Below are 18,831 nucleotides of genomic sequence, written 5' to 3' on the forward strand. Positions count from 1 at the left end.
CAGCCACTTTACCCCAAGTTGCTTCCCAATCTGCTTATCAGTGTATGAATGTGTGCGCGATTGTAGTGTGATTGGGTGAATGTGGCTCTAGTGAAGGGGTGCCTACCTCCAGTCCTAGAGAGCTAGTGCCCTGCAACTTTTAGATGCATCTGTTCTCCAACACACCGAATCAGATGGGTGCAGAGGCCTGGTAACGAGCGATTAATTTCATTCAGGTATATTGGAGCAGATATTTATCTAAACATTGCATGATAGAAGTTCTAAAGGACTAGACCTTGGCAGCCCTGCTCTAGTGTAAAGCGCTTTGATTGGTCGGCATTAATGGACAGCAGTCCATCATTTACACAACAGTTTCATAGTTCACATAATATTTAGCTATCAAACATTTCCCAAAGCACTGCTCAATTCATCTTTAAATAATGGAAAGAGTATGATGCACCTGTGAACCTACCAAGACACGGCTGTCCACCTAAACTGGCTGATAAGAGTCCAAGGAAGAAGGAGGTGCAGAAATCCACAGCTCAAGTGAAATAATCTGTTGACACATTAGTTGTGCTCTAAGAGCCTGGCCAAAATGGATGAGTAGCAAGGCAAAAGCCATTATTTTAAAAATAATGGCTTTCGCCTTGCTACTAATAGCCATTAGAAGTGCAGTTGAAAGCTTGTAGGTGACACAACTAAGATGTGGAAGAGAGTGCTTTTGTAATTTTCTTCGAGATAGATCTGACCAACATACAGAAGAACACTCAGAACAACAACTGAATCAGTAAAAGGTGTTTTATTTACAAGTGAAACTGGAACGTGAATGGTAGAATCGCCAACTGTATGAAAAGAGGGGGAAGAGAACTGGTGAATACAAGAACTATAATGTTGTGGAATAAACGAGAAGTAACTATGATTAACAGTTGAACGGCTTACTAGGTGAGTGTAGTCAGGTCGCCAGGGGTAGAGGGAGTCAGGACCCAGGTGTGCGAATCACTTTTTTTGCGGCACATGGAATGTAGGATGTATCCGAAGGCTTGCAGGTAGGCAAAGGCGAACCGCAGAGGGGCTGATCACAGTCTATATCTTGTACGGTCCGATGTAACGAGGCGATAGTTTCCGAGACATGGACTTGAGTGGCACAGCACGTGCCAATAATCATACCCTTTGTCCAGGCTGATACTCTGGTGCAGGTCGGTGTTTCTGGTCAGCAGTTCGGTGAAGGGCCTGAATGGTTGAGTTCCAGATGGTTCTGCATCGGCAGACATGTTGATGGTCTGATGAAACCGTGATATCCTTCTCGTCAGCGGAAAACAAAGGAGGCTGGTACCCAATAGATACTTCAAAAGGAGAACGACCAGTAGCTGAAGAGATGTGTGAGTTGAGTGCGTACTCGACCCAAGGTAGGTACGAGCACCAATCTGTGGGGTTTGTGGATGTGAGGCAGCGTAGAGTGGATTCCAGTTGTTGATTCAACCTTTGACTGTTGGTGATAGCCAGATGTTAGCAAAACCTTTGCTCCTAGAGCTAAACAAAACTGTTTCCAAACCTGAGAGACGACCTGTGGACCTCAGTCTGACAAAATATCCTGAGGAATCCCATGGAGACGAAATACGTGCTTGGTGAGTAGTTTTGCTGTTTGTAGAGCTGACAGAAGTTTGAGGGAATGAGATGGCATGATTTAGAAAAACGATCAACGATCGTGAGAACAGTAGTCATACCTGACGAAAGAGGCAGTCCAGTAACAAAGTCTAAGGCAATATGAGACCATGGTCGACTAGGGTTACTGAGGGGTTGGAGTAGACCTGCAGGAGGCTGGTTACTGGATTTGTTCTGGGCACAAGCTTGACATCTCTGACATCTTTACGTATAGATGGCCACCAAAACCTTCTCTGAACCAATACTATAGTCCTGCTTACCCCAGGATGAGTCAAAAACGTAGCTGTGTGTAGCCATTCAATTAGCTTAGTAGGTACATGAGACGGGACATAGATTCGGTTTGGTGGTCCTGTGCCAGGGTCAGGCTCCAGTTGTTGAGCCCTGTGAATAATCTCTTCTATTTCCCACCTGAGTGCTCCTACTGTCCAAGTGGACGGCAGAATAGGGGCTGGTTCCTTCACCGAATCAGCGGCGAACTGTCTGGACAGGGAATCAGGCTTAGTGTTCTTAGGGCCTGGTCTGAAAGAAATACACAAATTTAATTGAGAGAAGAATAAAGACCACCGAGACTGGTGTGGATTGAGTCTTTTAGCAGCTTGGAGATAGGCCAAGTTCTTATGATCAGTCCAGACTTGAATGGGATGCTCAGCCCCCTCCAGCCAGTGGTGCCACTCCTCAAGGGCGAGTATTATGGCCAGTAATTCTTTGTCACCCACATCATAGTTTCTTTTGGTGTTGCTTAACCTGCGGGAGAAAAAGGCACAAGGATGAAGTAGACCTTGGAAGAAGTTAATGCAGTGAGAGGTGCAGCTGTTAGGCTATAGTCCTTGATGAACCGTCTGTAGAAGTTCGCAAATCCGAGAAAACGCTGTAGTCCTTTGCGTGAGTCCGGTACAGGCCATTCCAGGACAGTCTTGATTTTCTGGGTCAGAACGTACCTGTCCACCCTCAAGTATGTAGCCCAGAAATGTGACAGATGGCTGGTGAAACTCACTTTTCGGCTTTCACAAACAGGCGATTTTCCAAAAGGCGCTGGAGTACCTGGCGAACGTGTCTGCAATGTTCTTCAATGTCCTTAGAATAAATGAGAATGTCATCCAAATATACAAAAACAAAAATATTCAAAAAGTCTGACAACGTCATTAACTAAGGCCTGGAAAACAGCAGGTGCGTTACATAGTCCGAAAAGCATGACCAGGTACTCTAAATGGCCCAACAGTGTCTTGAAGCCCGTCTTCACTCATCCCCCTGGCGGATCCTGACGAGATGATAAGAGTTTCTAAGATCTAATTTGGAAAATATTGTTGCACCATGAACCGGTTCAAAAGCTGAGGTGATGAGAGGGAGAGGGTATTTATTTTTAACTGTGATTTGGTTTAAGCCCCTATAATCAATGCATGGACGTAACGAGCTGTCCTTACCCACAAAGAAAAATCCTGCCCCAAGAGGTGAGGAGGAAGTCTGAACAATACCTGCAGTCAAGGAGTCATTAATATAATTCTCCATAGACTTCTGTTCTGGATGTGAGATATTATACAACCTGCTAGAAAGCAGAGGGGCACCAGGAAGAAGATCAATCGCACAGTCATAAGGTCTGTGGGGGGGGGGGGTAAAGACAGGGCCCTATCTTTACTAAAGACTCCTTTCAAATCATGGTACTCAGTGGGCACATGAGACAAATCAATAATGTCGTCCTCCCCGTTAACCTGCTCGGGGAAACTCTGGGAGAAAGCTGACTTGACGCGACACTCAGACCAGTCTAAATGAGGGTTAGGTTTCTGTAACCAAGGGAAGCCTAGAACTATGGAACCATGAGACACTGGAAACACAAAGATAGATACATCTTCCCTATGGTTACCTGACAGTAAGACTTCTAGAGATTTAGTTTGTTGGGTTATCTGCTGCAATCTCTTTCCATCTAAGGCTTGAACGGAACAAGGAGATGCAAGTTGTTCCACCTCAATGCCTGCACTGATGACTAACTCAGAATCTATTAAGTTCTGTTCGCTGCCTGAATCCAACATGGCAGACAAGGTCAAAGTATGTTGATTAAATGTGATAGTAGCTGCTAGGCTGAATCTGGGGGTTTTGCAATTCTGTAAGTGGTCCACCAACCCCCCTTTCATAGTTGGTGGACCCTGTCTTTCGGCTGCCTGGGGCAAATAGGACAAGTTGCTACGAAGTGATCAGGTGAGCCGCAGTAAAACACTGCTTGGCTTGTTTGCATCTCCGTCTTTCCTCAAAAGTTAACCGGGTGCGCCCTAGTAGCATGGGCTCAGGTTCAGCTGCAGTTTGTTGAGGTGGTGTCTTAGCTATGGGTAGAGAACTAGTGGCCAACTGTGGTTTAAAATTAAACCACTCAGCTCTAGATCGTCTTCTCTCCCTTATTCTATTGTCAACCTTAATAGCTAACGAATTTGCTTCGTCTAGTGTAGAGGGATCAGTTAGGACCAACTCATCCTTTAAGGAGTTGTCTAAAGCGTGAAAAATGGCTGACTTTAAAGTGTCATTATTCCAACCAGAAGCAGCGGCCAAAGTGCGAAACTCAATAAAAAATTCAGTAAGAGGCCTATTACGCTGCTTTAAGGCTCTCAACTGTCAGCCAGTACTAGTCTTGTCAATAACGGGGGGAAAAAAAGTCTGCTTAAATTCTTTCACAAATTCTTCAAAAGTACAACCAAAATCTCTGCAATCAGAGAAACAGGCCTCTGCCCACTGTAAGGCCTTGCCTGTTAATAACCCAAGTACATACAAAATCTCCACATAGTCATGGTGAAAGGAATGTGGAGAATGGTTGAAAACTAAAGTACATTCAAGCAAAAATCCCCTACAACTACTAACCTCGCCAGAGAATTTCTCTGGGTTAGGTGAGGTGACGTCACGTGAATGAGGAAGTTGTTGGGATGACGGTGCAACAGCGCCATTTGCATGAGCGGAGGACTGAGAACTCAGGTGCCAGGGGGTAGAGGGAGTTGGGACCCAGATGTGCGAAGCGGAGAAATCCAGATGGTTTTACTTGAGCTGTAGAGTGAGTTCTGGTGAGTTCAGGAATTAATTCAATGTTCAGGTACTTGCATTGGAGGGTGGACAAGGTACGCATCTGCCTTGGTTCAGGAGACAGAGGATAACAGGAAGCTGCCAGCTTGGTACTTGGAAACGAAATCCACCAAACATAGGCAATCTTGATTCAAACACTTCTGGAACTGAAGTCAAAGTTCAACGAAGAATGATGAGAAGGTTCAGGTTTCTGCCTGCGAAGGAACAAAAACAATATCAGCTAAGAGACAAAGACCGAAGCATAGCTTGGACGTGGCTGAGCTTGTTACCACAGAAGGCAAACACTCTGGCATCAAAGTGCTGGCAGCCTCCTGCTTAAATACTCCTCCAATGCAATTAGCAGATCAGTTGCACCTGTCAACCAGCACACCTGAGAAACTCCAGCACCATCTGGAAACTGAAAAGAAAAGTGCAGACAAAACACAAACACACACACTGAACCCAAAACCCCGACAGGTTTAGTCAGATGAGAAAATGTGACGTAGTTTCAAGAAATGCTGCGTGGGGAGATCTGCTTTATTCTCCATTCAGATTACTTATTTCTAAGGGCCAACAAGAATGCAAAGACTGCATAAAACAACTTTTTTCCTTTTTTTTTTTCTTCTTCTTCTCAGAGCAGTGCAGACACTGTATAAACCTTCACAACATTGCCCCCTAAAAGGAGGTAGGGAAAACTGTACATCTCTCATTGTTATGTGGGCTTACCTGAAAGGGTTAAGTAGCTTGCATTCATGTGGAGAGGTATGACAAGGTCTTAACACTGCACATTGCACTTTCCTCTGAACACATCATCCCTATGGTGAAACATGGTTTGGGACATTGTTTCATTATTGAAAATATACATGATAAGCAATGCATACCTTAAATCTACTGTACATAGGTAGAGTTTAGCTTCAGGCTGAAATTTTGAAATAAATAAAATTATATTTATTTCCTGAATCCTCTACCCTTGTGCAGTAATCTTACTAAAATGACAAGAGGGACATACTTCTCCTTTTCTATCTCTAAAATAGAGAAGACTAAATAAAAATGAAACGCTTATTAAGTGAGGCTCTGTGAGCTTCTTCTTCTTGCGTCTGATGTGTATTTTAATGCCATGTTTGCATCACTGCCTAAACAAAGTTGGGCTTTTAAACTAAAAACAATAACAGAAAATTACTTTATTAATGCACGTGAAAAGCAACAGTGATTTCCAAAGAAATTTGTAACAAAGAAAAAAAAAAAGCATACCTGCACACCAAACAAAATGGTTGAAAACATTTTCAGGCTGACAGAAATGGTTCCTCAATGGTAAAACTCCTTGGTGGGGTTAAACTTGCCATTAGTTTAACTCCAACAGAGTGGCATTCATAGATGACAAGTCATGTTCCGGTATACTTTAAGTGGGTTGCCTTTTTGATGTCAGGGACCATTTGCTCAGATCCACCATGTGAGTAACACTGACTGATCTGTATAATAGTTGACAGGGTGGAGGACAAATCAGACTCCCCTGGAGACTATTACAGACTGCTGAAACTATTTGGCCTCGAGAGAATGGTAAATAGATGAAGAAATGACAGACATGACGGGGAAAAAAATGAAAGAACAAAAAGTGACAATCAGTTGATTGAAGGAAAACTTGGCTAAAATGTAAACAATAGATTGCATACAGTATCAGACAGTGGGGGGGAGGAACTGAAGGGCAGAGTGGACTGGTTGGAATGCTGAAGGATGAGGGGAGGGAAGAAAACCTCTGATCTCAGCAGAACACGGAGCCAGAGAGGTTTGGAATATGACAAAGTAAACAAATAAGTAATTAAATCACTGCCAAGGACCAGTGAGAGAAAACAGCCCTCCCTTTACTGAAGCAGATGGAATCAAATGGCGAGGGGGGACCAAAGGAAGCAAGGGAGACAACAAATATGTTACTGTTCAATGGACATCAATCCATACAACGGGTTTGGAAGATATACAGACAAAACACACCATTAATGGCAAGATTAATGACATGGAAAACAGAAGCAAGCACTATGCTATCAGGTGAGGAGCCAAAGTCTAGACAACAGTGGGTTTCAACAGTTTTATGTTACCGCCTTGAGATATTCCACATATAACATTTGATGGTCACAGTGCAAACAGAACCGCTATTGTTTCGATTACACTTCCAACATTACCCACTTTCTTATCTGAAATCTTTTTTCTTGCCCTACCATGAGTGGTTATTAATTGCTGTATAGAGCAGCAAATGCAATAGGGTTATACTCATTGGAAATAAAGATAAATCAATGAAATAGTTAACATTTAAACTGTTTCTATCAGCAAACAGTGATTAGTGCAGTAAATGTGGCTAGCATTATCAAAACAATTGTCTCCATGTGGATTACCAGGTGGATTTAGATACTTACCTTAATTCTGGGTTTTCCAACAGACTGCCAAGATTTCAACATCCCACATGTTCCATGACAGAGTTTGAAAGGCCCAATAAAAAAAAAAACAGACTGGATTTGGTGATGTGCTTTCATCCTTTCTGTTATCTGCTTTAGGTCTTGCTCTCTCTTGTTGTCACAGCCCGAGTGAACTGCAGGCATGTCTCAACATGTTGTAGAAAATACAGTCTCCTATTAAATAGCTTATAACATTTCTGAACTTCCTCTGACTTTATATTTAAACACCTCACCAATATTAAAAATAGCTAACATAACATTTAAATATGGTGTTTATACTGATCAGAAAAATAACAGATTTTTTAGTTTCTTATCAACCGATCACCAGTTAGGGCTGGTCAAACATAAAATTGTCCAATTTTGGTCAACATTCAATTTGTCATTGCACCTCTAAAATTGGTGTCTCAGTGCACACATGTGGGTCAAAGAAAATGTAGCATTTTAGATTTTAAAAGATTTGAAATTTCTACTTAAGATTAGGGAAGAAGTTTGCCTGAGCCTAAACTGCCTAAGCTTTCAAAATTATATGAAAAACACAGGAAGGATGGATGGAGGAAAGCCACTCAAGAGTTCCCACTGAGAAAAATGATGAAAAGCCCCAGGGGATATAGACAGGTATAAATGTGCTTACAAGGAGAAGCACATCTGACAATAACATCTCAATGGGAAACAATCACCGTGTATTGGAGGATTCAAAGGGGGGTAGAGAAGTATGTGGTAAACAGGGGCAAACGATTTTATGAAAATAACATAATACATGCAAAGTGACTCAGTGTGGTAAATTGTTATGACCCTGAGTGGGCATGAGGCCTCTTTCAAAAGTTATGAAGGAGAGTAAGGAATCTGTATTTGCTTTTGTACACATTAAAGACAATGGGAGGAATGAAGAGTAGAAAATGATGATAAATCCCCTAAAATCATGGTCTGCTGGGCCCTATGTGGCATTTCCTGTTCATGCTGACTTGCATAAACACAAGAATATCCCCTCCCCTTGCACCTTATCATAGTTATTATGGGCCCAGTAAAAGCAAAAAGAAATCTTATCTCCAATCATTTCCTTCTTATGTAAACTCTCAAGAATCTCATTTTCACTTATATCTTGGTTTTTCCTCTTCACAAACTTTTCCCTCCGCACTAAACTTTTCCTCATTCTTCTTCCTTTCACCTGTCTCATCTCCCCATTTATTCCACTCCATGAGTACTGAAAATATCCCCTTATTGATTTTTTTTCTAAGCTTCTTCCTTTTTAGGTTAATTCTTTCTTGTTTTTGCCACTTCTTGACATGCTATTCCCCTGTCCTCAAAAAAATTTTCTCCTCCATTCACTTTAAGCCCAATCTCAGCCTTTCACGTCTCTTTCCACTCATTTCCCTCAACTCATTCACTTTCTCCTGGCAAACAACCCAGCTTTCCCACTGGGGTCGTCACGACAACAGGAGCCCTTCAACACTCAACCAAGACTCACTGCTCAATCCCACCAGCCAAGCGAATAAACACAACAGGAGAAAGGCAGCTAAAGTTCCCAGCATTGAGAACACATTCAGTGTAACTTTGCTGCTAAGTGCTAGTTAACCCTTAAAAATTCACAACTACAGCCAGCGAGCTGTGCTATAACCATGGTGACGCAGGAACAATTGCTTAAGCAGCCTAAAAAGTAGAGTAGATGATTGAGACAGAGTGTGTGTCCCTTTTAGATTTGGTGTGGGCTTATGTATTTGTGTGTCGATGTGTGCGTGTTCTGGCATTTGTTACAGTGTAAGGCGTGTTTTTCCAAAATATACTACGTTGTGAGGACGTTGTGATCATATACTAGGTTCTGGGGCCCAAAGCCTGGGCCCTATAACAAGAACTACTGTTTTTGGCTTACGGGGTAGGTTTAAGACTAAGTTGTTAATTGAGTTTAGGTTAGGCTTAGGGCTAAGTATGTACTGGTAATGGTTGGCTTAGGTTTAGGGTCAGGGTTAGGCCATACAGGGTAAATAAGTCAATGCGAAGTCCCTGTAAAGCTAAAATGACATAATAGGTGTATGTGGACGTCTGTGTGCGTGCATGTGCGTGTGATGATTTCATAATTGTGCAATTACAAGCGAAATAACACTGAATGATAGCTGTGTTGTGCTTGGCACAGACTGACAGTATGACAAAATGTTTTAGCATGCACTTGGTTACTTGCAAAACATTCATTAAAACTTTACTGTCAAGGTTTTGCATTGTAATGCAGTTCAACTATATACTTGTTATCCTTATTTTAGGTCAAATTCAGCTGTGGGGGATTACACGTTATAGATGCAGGAAATAAAACACTTTAGAACTTTTTTAATGTGATTTGTATTAGTTAACAACATTCCAGGCATTACCACATAAAAAGCTGGTTTAACACTTGCCTCATGAAAAATATTTTTCATAAGGCAAGAATCACATACCAGTTGTCCCCCTAAATTTAAAACAAAAAGACAACTACCACTCTTGCTGGCCAAAGCTAAATATAAAATAAGCAATCACTAAATTTAGCAGTTATCAAGTGCTTATTTAATGGAACTGTTCTGTCATTTAACAGTCCATGAAAGCCAATGTCCTATGTATGTTAGATGTTTCCTGTTTCAGCACAACTGATGAGCTAATTAGGCCATTTGAATCAGCCATGTGAGAACTGCAGTTTGACAACCCTGATGTTATATTACACCTTTTTGCTATTATGCTAAAGAGTTATAAAAAGTAACACGAGCTACGGTAAAAGTAACAAGCTATGGTAAAATATTTGTTATTTAGCAGAGCTACTGTATGTGCTTGATTAGCCTGCAGTCAGCTGCTTTACAGACATGGCACACTTAGCTTGCCAACTATAGTCTTGAAACGGCATTGCCTAACAAAAAATACAGTTTTTTGTGTCCAGCAATTTTTCCAAACAGCCAACCTTGTCTAACATTGTAAGCATGAGAAATGCTAACCATCCATCTTTTAGCCAAGACTGGCATTGCACAGCAACAGCTTTAAGAGTGGCAGCATTGTATGAAGCTGTATGTTACATACAACCAGAGATAACTCGGATAGTTTTGGCACTTTATCTTATCAAAAGGACATAAAATCAATGAAACAGCATGACAGAAAAATGTTTAGGTTTTCATAGACTTTGTATTCCTTAATACCATTAACCAGGCCTATGACCCAAAATAAAAATAAAACTTTCTATCTGAGTAAAAAAACACAAATATCACACCTGCTGGTTACTGTTTCTATTGTTAGGTGAGCAGGTCCTGACTTTGCTCCCAAAAGAAATTTGACACCAATACAATTAACAGCACAGGAGTACCATAGAGTCATGAAACTTTAATCACCCGCTTTTAAAGTGTCAGTGTGGCAGTCCCACTTTTGCCAGTTTGTGGTCTTCCACCCAACAAGGTACCTTAACATAAAAACTAAAGCCAAACACACACATAATTAAGTCACTATTACCATCTGGAGTCATGTCTCATCATGCCCAACGCCTGTCATTACTCTGCCGCTTCATTGTTTGCACCTAAATTAAATCTAAACAATATTTAGCAAAGTAGAAAGCAGTTGTTAAGAGATAAATGATGAAATTTGACTCCAAGGTTTTGCTACGCAGACAAACACAGAACAACAGCCATTATACCTAAATTATCATAATTTTCAAAGAGGCCACCCACAGACAGCAGGACATTCTGAGGGTTGGGTAAGGGTTACAACCAACATGGCTTGGTACAATATAGTATACGGAAATGCATATATCAAACAAAGAAAATACAGGAAACTGCTTTGCAAGTGTTTCATAGTAAAACAAAATAAGCAAAAACACAAGCATTTCTTTAGAAATCAGTGGTTATCAATGTCACGTTGGCAGCCAGAGCCAGGTGTTGAGCAAGAAGCAAACAGAGAGAGACAAAATCACAGAGCAGATTGGGCATTGGTTCAAAGTACAAGTCTTTAACTTCCCATTTTCAGTAAGCTGCTTTTATACTATGCTGCCATTTGTGTGAAAGATCAATCAATCTTGTTCGATTAGAATAATTCTTCTCAGCAGCTTGCAGTGAGGTTATCAGTAACATTTTACACAGCTTTAGATGTGGATTACTACATAACAGCCTGCATATCAAAAGCCAGCATTGATATGACTGCGAATAACTAAGACACAGAGCAAAAAACAGAACCTGAGAAAAGAAGTTTAAACTATGGGAAGCTTTAGATATTATAGTTTCATACTTTAGAACCATAAATGCATAAGCAGACACACACACACATTTTATCATTCACCCTACTATTCTCTCTTTATGCTCACAGGTGTATTTTATGTAGCAAGTAACCTTAAACTTAAGGTAAACTTAGGTATCATTTAATCATGCATGAGCCTGTGGAAATTCTAGCAAGTACCAGCAACACATACACCCCAGGCCCGTGCTGCAATAGTGGGTCTAATACAATTTAAACTGGTAATTTAAATCAGGGGTCCATGGGGATGGAGAGGAGGAATAACATCACAAATGAAAATGAGTTAGCCATTAGTTAACACTAAACCAACCCAGCCTAAATTAACCCTAAATTTGCTAACCTCATGTACATATTTAAACCTAAAGTAAAAGTAAAACATAGTTGTTTTTTTTTACATATTTAACTAAAGTTAGGATGGTATGTTGTGTTTGAGTATGTGAAAACAATTTTCAGCATATCCATACAAATAATAAAGACTTTTTCACATTACCACTTTAAGGGTTACTGAAGCAAAGTCAAAGTCTTTAAAGCTGTCAGCGTTGCTTGAGGTGATTTTGGAATGAATGGGATTGTTTGACTACAACAATGTGATGACAGATTGCCCTGCATTTCAACCACCAAAAATGTCTTGAGTAAAAGGCTTTCCTGATTAAGTGTTAGATCCTTTCAAAACAACTGTAAGCATTTCACAATTATACAATGTTAAGGTCTATTCCAGTAAACCAATTTTAATAAATTATGCTTCATTACTGAAAGTAAATAAATATCTTCCCATGGTGCAGAGCTAAAAAAATGCATGAAAATCTTTAGCCACACCTAGTTTCTTACTCTTTTTCTGATTTAAATAACCCTAGACTCTTTTTTATCCTTAGAAGTTTGACTTTAGTTGCTGGTTGCATTTTGGAAAATATTAATCTTAGTCATTGTACCTGACTATCTTCAGAAGAATGATTTGCTTATCAAGCAACTTAACAATGATCATCAAATAATTCAAGCCAGAAAAAGCCACTTACAACCTACACACAGGCAAGGTAGCTAAAAGAACGTTTTAACCTTCACCTATGGGGACTACAACTAATTTGTCACGCAAATACACAATTTAATTAGATGTATCAAAGCCAATACATCAAACAAAGGCACTTCGCCAGACATGGCATTATGTCCCAACAATAAGATGAAACTTGCTGGACAGATATGTTAACTTTAGTCCTGTGTCAGGTTTGTTCTGGATTTATATTCTGCTTCTTCATAACATTCATTAGATACTGTTAATTTGCTGATAAGTTTTAAAGCCTCCCTCTTTTTTATGTTTTCCTTATTTTGTATGGTTTTATTTTCTTAATAGACTGCCTCTAAAAAAGTGCCTAAATTGATCTTTTGCCAAGTTGTCTGTTATAGGTTAGACTCAACATTGATTTCATCACTCATGTTTAGGAGTGCTTTTTGCTCAGGGTTATTACTGCATTCAAGTTGTCTTGAAAGCCAGAACTCTGATAGGGTAATTATATCACAATCAAATTCAGCACCCTCCAGTAGGATGTGCATATGCATAGGGTTAGGGTCAGTGACCAGGCTAACTAGTATTAGCAGTACAAGCTAATAACAATGTATTTCCATTTTATGCATCGAGGCACAAAAGGAGCATGTTTACATTTAGAGATTGTGCACAACTTTGAGTGTCACTGATTCAGTGTCACCCAGACCATCAGGAGTGCGAATAAACAGTTGATTCCTGCAACTACACACGGCGGCCATATTGGATATTGACCTCAGGATGGCTTGACAATGTCCAATTTTCCAAGTCAAAAATCTCACTGCCGCAAGCATTCTATTTGATCATTCCAGCTTGAGACTCTCTTCCAAGTACACATGTAATGCATCATATAACTTACTTAAAGAACACAAAAAGGCAAATCTAATGAAAACAGATGGATTCAAAGAGTGGGCTATAAATGAATATATAAAAAAATAACTTGCATAAAAAACAAACTATGGGTCCTTGTGAGCAAATAAAAAAAAAAAAGGTTGGTTAATAAAGTTTGTACAGTTCTGTTGTTCCTTTAGAAACAAATCAGACCTGAATTGTTCACTTTATATATAAACTGTCAAACTGAGTTATTACTGCAATGAAATCACATATTTACTTAATGTGTACGTGCCTGATTGCAGTAATCTCTACTAGAGAAAACTTTCCACAAACTTGGCACACAGTATCAAAGTGTCCTGCAGAAAAAATGTCTTTAAAGAACAGCCCATAAGGTACTCAATATACTAACTGGCCATTCTAAAGCTTTGCTACATAAGATTTCCAATTTAACATGCTTTGCAATATGTAAACTATACTGTACTATATCTGCACACCCCCACCCCTTTGCTATTACACTAGGCTTAGCTGTTGCAGGACTCATTTTAATAGTTCTCACTGGGACTCCCCTGGTAATGCATTCTTATTTGTTGCATTTAGGTGTATCTTTCATATAAATATACAATATATTTATACAATCATTTAAAACATGACTTTTAGCAGTTTATTTTTCATCTGTTCTCAAGAACAAACTCATAACACATGCACAAAGTGCAAGTTTCCAGCCCAGAAGGAACCACCTTCTTGGTGTTCAAAGAGAATAGGCGGAGATCTTCAAAGCCGTACACACAGCATTGAGGTCTGAATGAATGATGCATTGAAAACACTACTCTTTTTTGGGTGCCTTGCTGACAAAAGCCCTGTTTCCCATTCAGAAGACAAGGTCATTAGATAATGCACACAAGGACCCTAAGGTCACAGGGTGGGGGGCGGGATCATTCAATGAATCAAGCCTCCCACTCTGTTCTAAACAAACTCCTCAGCACCTCAAGCTGCACATGTGCACATTAAAAAAATACATATTAGCTTGCACAGACAAATCCTCAATCCCTAAATCTTTACAAAATACACAAAAAGAGAGGGTAGAACTCAGACATTACTGAATCCTTCTCAAACCTCATTTACTCACCCTTCTAAACTTTACCAAGTCAATGTTAAGGTATTCTTTCTTTTTTCTAGTTTTTTTCTATTTTGAGACATCCAAGCTGAAAGGAAACACCTAAACATGGAAATACTGGATCAGTGAGGTACCAGAGAACCACATCATCCGAATCACCCCTACAGTTCCACAGGAGCTCATTGCCTTGAACCTTGACTTAGGTACAGTAACATTTAATAAATTAGAATGTTCAACCAATTGGTATGTGTTATTTTATTTTTTATTTTATTTAGGATTAAAAGTATCTTTTGAAAATGAGAACCTTTAAGCAGGTATTAAATATACTTTTTATTAAATCTGATATTTTAATCTTTTAATATTTTAATCTTAAATTATGTGTTTTAATTAGCTGTAAGCAGAAAATCATCAAAACTATATACAGGGGTTGGACAATGATACTGAAACACCTGTCATTTTAGTGTGGGAGGTTTCATGGCTAAATTGGACCAGCCTGGTAGCCAGTCTTCATTGATTGCACATTGCACCTCGTGCCAATGCCAAACGTCGGTTTCAATGGTGCAAGGAGCGCAAATCTTGGGCTGTGGACAATGTGAAACATGTATTGTTCTCTGATAAGTCCACCTTTGCTGTTTTCCCCACATCTGGGAGAGTTATGGTGTGGAGAAGCCCCAAAGAAGCGTACCACCCAGACTGTTGCATGCCCAGAGTGAAGCATGAGTTGGATCAGTGATGGTTTGGGCTGCCATATCATGGCTCAATACTTGTGCTAGATGGGCGCGTCATTGCCAAGGACTACCGAACCATTCTTGAGGACCATGTGCATCCAATGGTTCAAACAATGTATCCTGAAGGCGGTGCCGTGTATCAGGATGACAATGCACCAATACACACAGCAAGACTGGTGAAAGATTGGTTTGATGAACATGAAAGTGAAGTTGAACATCTCCCATGGCCTGCACAGTCACCAGATCTAAATATTATTGACCCATTTTTGGGGTGTTTTGGAGGAGCGAGTCAGGAAATGTTTTCCTCCACCAGTATCACGTAGTGACCTGGCCACTATCCTGCAAGAAGAATGGCTTAAAATCCCTCTGACCACTGTGCAGGACTTGTATATGTCATTCCCAAGACGAATTGACGCTGTATTGGCTGCAAAAGGAGGCCCTACACCATACTAATAAATTATTGTGGTCTAAAACCAGGTGTTTCAGTTTCATTGTCCAACCCCTGTATATATACATATACCCACAGGCTGGCCGGACTACATCAGAATACTACACATATCCGGTGGGTGGCAGATTTGTGGAGGTCAGACAACAATAGCTAGACAAGCTTGAGAATAGGGAAAGGCAAAGCAGCTATCTCTAAAACCAGAATATGTCAAATCCTAAAGCAGACGACCAGCAGCAGCTGAAGACCATACCAGGTGCCACTTCTGTCAACTAAGAAGAAACCTAAGACTACAATTTAAAAGACAAAAGTAGCCAAAATTGGACAACAGCAGATACGTAACCTGGTCTGACGAGTCTTGCTTTCAGGTGCAATGTTGTGTGAGTTCACATTTTGCCATAAACAACATGGCTCCATCCTCCCTTGAATAAATGGTTCAGGCTGGTGGTAGTAGTATAAAAATGTGGGGGTTATTTCCTTGGCACACCTTAGGCCTTTTGGTGCATAACAATTGTTTAAATGCAACACACTACCAGAGTAATGATACTGATAATGTCCATCCCTTTATCACCACAATGTACCCATCTTCTGATGCCTAATTCCAGAAGGATAATGCACCATGTAACAAAGCTGGAATCATCTCAAGCTGGGTTCCTAAGGGTGGCAATGAGTTCACTGTACTCCATTGACAAAACTTTATCAGTGTTCAGCCTATAGTGCACCTCTGGGATTTGGTGGCACAGATTGGTGTCATGGATGTGCAGCTGAAAAATATTTTGAATGCCATCATGTCAATATGGACCAAAACCTGAGGAACATTTCCTACACATTGTTATATGCATACAATGAGAAATTAAGGCAGTTTTGAAGCCTAAAGGAGATCGAACCCAGTACTACCAAGGTCCACCTAACTTTCCTAGAGGGTATAGCTAGAGACGATCCGTTTGATTCTGGAAATGACCCAGGCCCTAATAAATGAAGTGTAAAAATGAATCTATATGCGGAGGTTGCTTCTGTGCGGAAAGATGGATGTGTCACCACAGATAGACTGAGCAAGCTTTGTGACAGAAAAAAGCAAGAGCAAAGCATCAGATGGTGTGGTTACAACTTAACATCATTTAATAAACCAGCAAAATAAGGAAAATTAGTAATTCTAGGACTGTTACTATTTTTTGAACTTTCGAGGTTTCACCCCTTTTTCATTGCAGATATGTTTAACCTAATGTGTAATCACTGCCATGTGCTGGTTTGTATGATTGTTTCTTATGCATGCCGTGTTACATGTAAAATTAAAGAGTCTCTCCCTGAAAGAACGAGCCCTGTCTGAGATCAGCTCACCAGCAGAAACACGATCCCAGGAGAGCTTCCACTAGAGAGACAGCAGCCCCAGAGCGCGGGGCCAGGGTGAGGCCACCAACAGGCTGCAGGCCAGGTGCTGCTCTCTCCAGCGTAAGTACATCACCTTATCGCGATAAAACCGCTTGCATTCTTCAGCTACTATGTGCTGGTAAATATAGCAGAAGTAGCGTGCAGCTTCCTGAGTTGGCCAACTCTACATCCCCGACTGGATTCAAATCAAACCCCCATTACGCAACTGCGTGCGCACTCTCGTTATGCAGAACTATGAGACTATAAAACAATGTGAAAAGCAAGGACGAGTCAACAAAGGCACGAAAGTTGCAGAAAGTATTACTTTAAGACTAAACGCATTTTAAAAAGTGTTACCAGTTGGTGGAGGAGCGTGGATTGAGGATGTCCTCTTTGGCTGTGAGCAGCGACAGGCTGTAGGTGTCAAGGTTGACCGTTTGCCTATTCATTATCGCAAAAAGTTCCCGGACCACTCCCGCACAACTTCAAGTGTTCACGGGTCCTGGTGGGGTTTGTTTGGGAAGGGGGCAATCTGTTGGAAGCGGCCACAGAATTATTAAAGATCGGCCTGGAAAAGACGCACAGAAAAATGATGCAGATTCAGGCGATGTAGTTCCAAAGCAGAGCGGGCGATGTGTGCGCACTCACGGTTTGGAGGATAGACTGTGACTGCATGCTGGTCTTTGTGCAGTTGGGTGGAATACGTTTTCACCAAAAGCCCCACCTCCTGTTGAGAGAGTGGAAAGCATAATGACTTCACTCGCTGGGTCATTTGGAGGAAAGTGTTCCTGTGCAATGTCTGTCAATTGACATTTCCAGTTCATAAACGGAACTAAAACTTATTTTATGTAAATAAACTGATCGACTGCTATACAGCAAAAAAAAAAAAACAATTATAAATAAATAATTGATTAACATCACGTACATTTAATAATTCAGTTCCAAAACTCAAGCTCAGAAACATTTCAAAACTTTATTTCTGTAGATTTTAATGGATTATGGTTTATAACTAAGACCCCAAATTATGTTTTCTCACAAATGTAGACTGCTTCATAGATGTATCCATGAAATGGGCTACAACTGTTTGTTTTTTTCCTTGTGTTGAGCCACTCCTGAACCAGAGACGAATGTGAGAACCATCCTACCTGGGCTGATGAGAAAAGGACTGCATTTATATACTATGGTAATTATTGAAGAAACTACATTTTGTCTGTAAGTCACAATCATTTAAATCACCTGATTGGATAGAACTGTGAAGAATCAGCCTCTTCAGCATTGATCTTTTTGCCCTACCATTCTTGTAGAGGGTGTCTGCTGGACAACTGTCTCACCATTATTGTGTAGGTCATAACATTACCATAACGTAATATTTATTTAATTAAAATCAACATCAAGTATTGGTTTTATGTAATGTTGAAAGTTGAGTGGAGTTTTCTTTTGTTGTAAGCCATATTCAATAAATCTAAATGAGTTTCACCATTTATTAAATTAAAAGTGTTTTGATACTATTCTAATATATTCAGATGTCATAATGCCTTAAGTTAAACATTTTCAGCATGCAGACAAATTAGTTATTTTATTTATTTTGTGGTAATTTCATTAATGACATTTTGTTTTTAACAAAAATGCTTTAAGAGCGGCTGCAGCGACAAGTGCAATAGTTCTGGTTATTCTGACAGCCCTTCTTAAACCTTTTTGTCTTTAAAGTGGCCCCCAGTGGGCCCTGACAGAGTGCAGAAAAGCAAGTTACAGACGAGGCTATCTCTCAACAAGCCACAGAAGGGCCAATTTCATGGGAACTGGTTCTGATTATTGCAACAAAAAAAAACAGTCTCAGTATTAAAAAGCAACTTGGGGTCTTTTCAGTCACACACACACACACACAAATTGACAACAGACTCATAGACATCCTTTGCACTACACTCACACACTGTGGGCACTCATGCACTTGTATTTGGCAG

At 40.3% G+C, this 18,831-nt stretch overlaps 1 protein-coding gene and 1 long non-coding RNA gene across 4 annotated transcripts in view; both read right to left on the bottom strand.

Annotated features, from left to right (window-relative positions):
* Nucleotides 1–17,542, bottom strand: part of si:dkey-40c11.2 (drebrin-like protein A) — a 58,097-nt gene extending 40,555 nt beyond the window's left edge. For 2 of the 3 annotated variants that reach the window (XM_047381713.1, XM_047381712.1), the window contains exon 1: nucleotides 17,228–17,542. In XM_047381713.1, the coding sequence (XP_047237669.1) occupies nucleotides 17,228–17,319 (92 nt within the window). In that variant the 5' untranslated portion in view covers nucleotides 17,320–17,542. Of the gene's footprint in view, nucleotides 1–4,482; nucleotides 4,901–17,227 lie in introns of those variants that run through there. The other variant, XM_047381714.1, reaches the window with a different exon arrangement.
* LOC124877998 lies at nucleotides 764–4,452 on the bottom strand. Its single transcript, XR_007040645.1, has 2 exons — nucleotides 919–4,452; nucleotides 764–821 (listed from the first exon to the last, which is right to left on the bottom strand). It is a non-coding gene; the product is annotated as an uncharacterized LOC124877998 (long non-coding RNA).
* Nucleotides 17,543–18,831: the final 1,289 nt, after the last annotated feature.

Source organism: Girardinichthys multiradiatus, chromosome 12 (genome assembly GCF_021462225.1).
Source record: "Girardinichthys multiradiatus isolate DD_20200921_A chromosome 12, DD_fGirMul_XY1, whole genome shotgun sequence".
Classification (NCBI taxonomy): Eukaryota; Metazoa; Chordata; class Actinopteri; order Cyprinodontiformes; family Goodeidae; genus Girardinichthys; species Girardinichthys multiradiatus.